The sequence below is a fragment of the Neopelma chrysocephalum genome, unplaced genomic scaffold, assembly GCF_003984885.1.
Source record: "Neopelma chrysocephalum unplaced genomic scaffold, ASM398488v2 Primary Assembly neopelma1_139599, whole genome shotgun sequence".
In the NCBI taxonomy this organism is placed as follows: Eukaryota; Metazoa; Chordata; class Aves; order Passeriformes; family Pipridae; genus Neopelma; species Neopelma chrysocephalum.
Window position 1 is genome coordinate 1 of NW_020932242.1, and position 3,375 is coordinate 3,375.

General features: G+C 52.4%; 1 protein-coding gene across 1 annotated transcript; it reads right to left on the minus strand.

Moving 5' to 3' along the window:
* Positions 1-437: 437 nt before the first annotated feature.
* On the minus strand, positions 438-2,361 carry LOC113962286 (zinc finger CCCH domain-containing protein 13-like). Its single transcript, XM_027673061.1, has 2 exons — positions 2,220-2,361; positions 438-1,878 (listed from the first exon to the last, which is right to left on the minus strand). Exon 2 carries the CDS (start codon positions 1,870-1,872, stop codon positions 604-606), a length of 1,269 nt encoding a protein of 422 aa, XP_027528862.1. The 5' UTR covers positions 1,873-1,878; positions 2,220-2,361; the 3' UTR covers positions 438-603.
* Between the last annotated feature and the right edge of the window lie 1,014 nt (positions 2,362-3,375).

Genomic DNA, 3,375 nt, shown 5'->3' on the forward strand with positions numbered 1-3,375 from the left:
ATTGGCATTATAGGCAGTGCCTTTGAGACAAAGTAATTGTAAATCAACTTCACTTTTCGCTGCCACCTTGTGAGAAAAGTGGTAAGTAACAGGTGAAGTTATCCTGAGGGATATTTGGAGTAAAGCATGAGAAAAGAAGTGATGTGGAAGGACAAGAGGATTTCTAATAAGGCTTTGGTGGTGTTGGTACCAGGGCGGGAAAGAGAAAACATGGTAACATCTGTGGTTGATCATACTGTGGAAATGCAATGTAGGGAGCCTAGGCATAACCATACAAAATGTTCAGTACCACATTTTATAGACAAATACAAAACAGGATGACAAATCCTGTATTCAGGTTTTATGCTTGTTATACTCCTCAGCTAAAAAGGCCTTGCAAGGGTCTCTTGAGATTTTCGGATGAATTTTGTGATGGAGAATAAATACTTATCCCCAAGTTTGAACACTGGATTTGACTTTATTTTTGCAATTTTTAGTAGGAGCTCTTTTTGTCTGAAGTGGTGTTGTTCCTGACACCAATAACAAACCATGCGGTAGTACCCTTCTTGGTCGGGTGTGCTACCAGGCCCTGTGCCCAGCAGGGCTGTGGCACGTCCAGGGGTATCAGTTCCTTGTTGGCTGTGGTTCAGTGATATAAACCTGATGGCCCTGCTGACGGTGCTCACTCCACCCCGAGGAGGTTGGGACGTCCCGTTCGAGTCTTAGAGCTCGTCCCTCGTCACGTTCCATCCTCCTTAGATTCTCCCGCAGTGTTTGGCGCCGAGTGCTGCGGGGCGTCCCCCGGGTTTGTCTCCTTGTTGCCCGCGGTTCGATGAAAGAAACCCGGCGCTCCCGCTGACGGCGCTGGCTCCTCCGTGAGGAGGGGGGGACAGCCCGTTCGATCCTTAGGAACCCTCTCTCATCGAGTTCCACCCTCCTTGGATTCTCCCGGAGTGTTTGATGCCGACTGTTGCGGGACCTCCCCCTGGGTCGGTTCCTTGTCACCTGTGGTTCTCTGTAAGAAAGCTGGCGCCTGTGCTGACGGTGCTCGTTCCTCCTAGAGGAGGCTTGGATGTGCCATTCATGCCTTAGAGCTCGTCCCTCATCGCGTTCCATCCTCCTTAGATTCTCCCTCAGTGTTTGGCGCACAGTGCTGCGGGACCTCTGGCGGAATCGGCTCCTTGTCACCTGTGGTTCCATGAAAGAAACCCGGGGTCCCTGCTGACGGCGCCTGCATCTCCTTGAGGCAGCTCGGATGTGCTGTTTGGTCCTTGGAGCTCGGCCGTTGCCACGAGCAGTGTTCTGAGCCCTGCTCTGCTGCCGTCTCCTCCTACTTGAGCGGTTGTAGCCCTGGGCCTGCTGAACCCTGCCGTGGCCGTCGTGGTGCCGCCTTTGGTACCTGCTTCGGTTCCTCTCTCGAACCCCACCATGCCTACTGCCACGGCGACCGCCCCGGGTACCGCCACGGCGACCGCCCCGGGTACCACCACGGCTTCTGCTAAAAGAGTTGTGGTGCTGGCGTCCTGAGGAACGATACCACTTCCTTTCCTCAGAGCTGAGTCCAGCTCTCCCTCCTTGAGCACGGCTGTCAGAGCTGCCGTACTGCCCAGTGGAATACATCCCGGAGTTAGTGTCTCCCACCGTGTGAAAGTTGTGTGGGAAAGACCACTGGCATATTGGGCACACTACTCTTCTGTGGAACCACTCCACTAGGCAGGAAAAACAGACAGGATGGCTACACCAGCTCGCGGAGGCTCGGTCATTAGTGGCGTCCAGGCAGATTGGGCACCTTAGGCTCTCCGAAGCACCCGGAGGTGTAGCCTGGGACATGTGGTTGGTGCTGGCAGCACAAGAAGAGGTGCTGCCTTCTGCCAAGTCCTCCTCCAAGTTCATCTCGCCCTGCAAACAACAAAGAGATAAGAGGCTGTTGCATCCACCTGTGCAAGGGACACAATCTGCAGCCAGCAGCAAAGCTGCCAAAGTTGAGTGCAAAGTTGCCTGCTCTGCCTCGGAGCTGTGTTTCGACTGCCACAAATGCCAGAGATCATCCTGGGGCAGATGAGTGACACTGGGGTGTCATGGCATGTTCCAGCTCTCAGGGCAGGATGGTGACTGACCTCTCTGACACGTGCAGGCAGGAGTCGGGAAGGTGGAAAAGGGCTTTCTGGCCTCTCAGCAATGGCAGCTGGAGCCTAGGTATATGGCAGGTTGGGACCAGTGGCCTGGGCCCTGCAGTGTACCTGTCCGGCAAATCCTCTCTGTGCCCTCAGAAGGCACCCAGCAGGATGGGTGTCCTTTGTCACCCCACGTGCAGATGTCTGTTTCTGATGGAGGAGGCCAGGCACTGTGGCCCTTCAGGGCTGCCCCACACCTCCAAAAGGTATGTTGTCAAGGGTGTCACAGTGACTCCCTGGTGACATCACAGGACTTCCAGGACCACACTTCAGCCTTGGGGAACAAGACCTTGCCAGAAAGCTCATCTCACGTGACTGCCCCGCTGTCGAGCAGGATCCCTTTGCTTTTTTTTTCATATAAATGTGGAGGTTTCACCAATCATACCCAGCCCTGTGTTCTCTTTTAGAAATAAACCATCTCAAGGCATTTGTTGCTTCTTGGCTGACTTTGCAGATCGAGGGAGTTGATCCTCTCCCTCTGCTTAGTGCTGTTGTGGCAACAGTTGGAGTACTGTGCCCAGTGCTGGGCTCCTCAGCATAAATAGAGATGGACATACCGGAGTGCAGCTAGCAAGGGTCCACAAGGATGATGAAGGGACTAGATCATCTGTCCTATGAGGAAGGGACTAAGAATGCTGCTTCCAGGCTGTTGAACCTGCAGAAGATTTGATACGAAATCTTTTCCAGGGTGTATGATGTGTATCTGATAGCAGGGTGAAGAGCCTAAGCCAGGCTATTTTAACGCTTGCCCAGTGAAAACAGACACAAGCCGAAACATGGGAGCTCTCCTGTGACTATTGGGAAATCTTTTTTTTTTTTTTACTGTGAGAGTGACCAAGCACTGGCAGAGGATTTCTAGGGTGCTCGTGGATGGAGCTTCCCTCCTTGGAGCTGATACTCAAGACCTGTGTGGCTATGGTCTTGGGCCACTATGTCTCAGTAGCTCTGTTTGAGCAGGGTCTGTTTGACCAGATGACCTCTGGAGGTCCTTTCCCACCTCCAGTGTTATGTGATTCTGTTACTGAAAACACACTTGTGCAATCTAAGAAAACACTTCTGGGTTGCTTGACGTAGGAAGGTTGAATGATTCTATTATGCTCATGAGGAGTTAGGTTTGCCTTAAGGAAGTTGATTGTCCATGAGGCTGCCACCTCTTTTTTTTTCCTTTGGGGGATTTGTCAGTGACTGCACATAAAACTAACAAGCAAAACAAAATCATGAC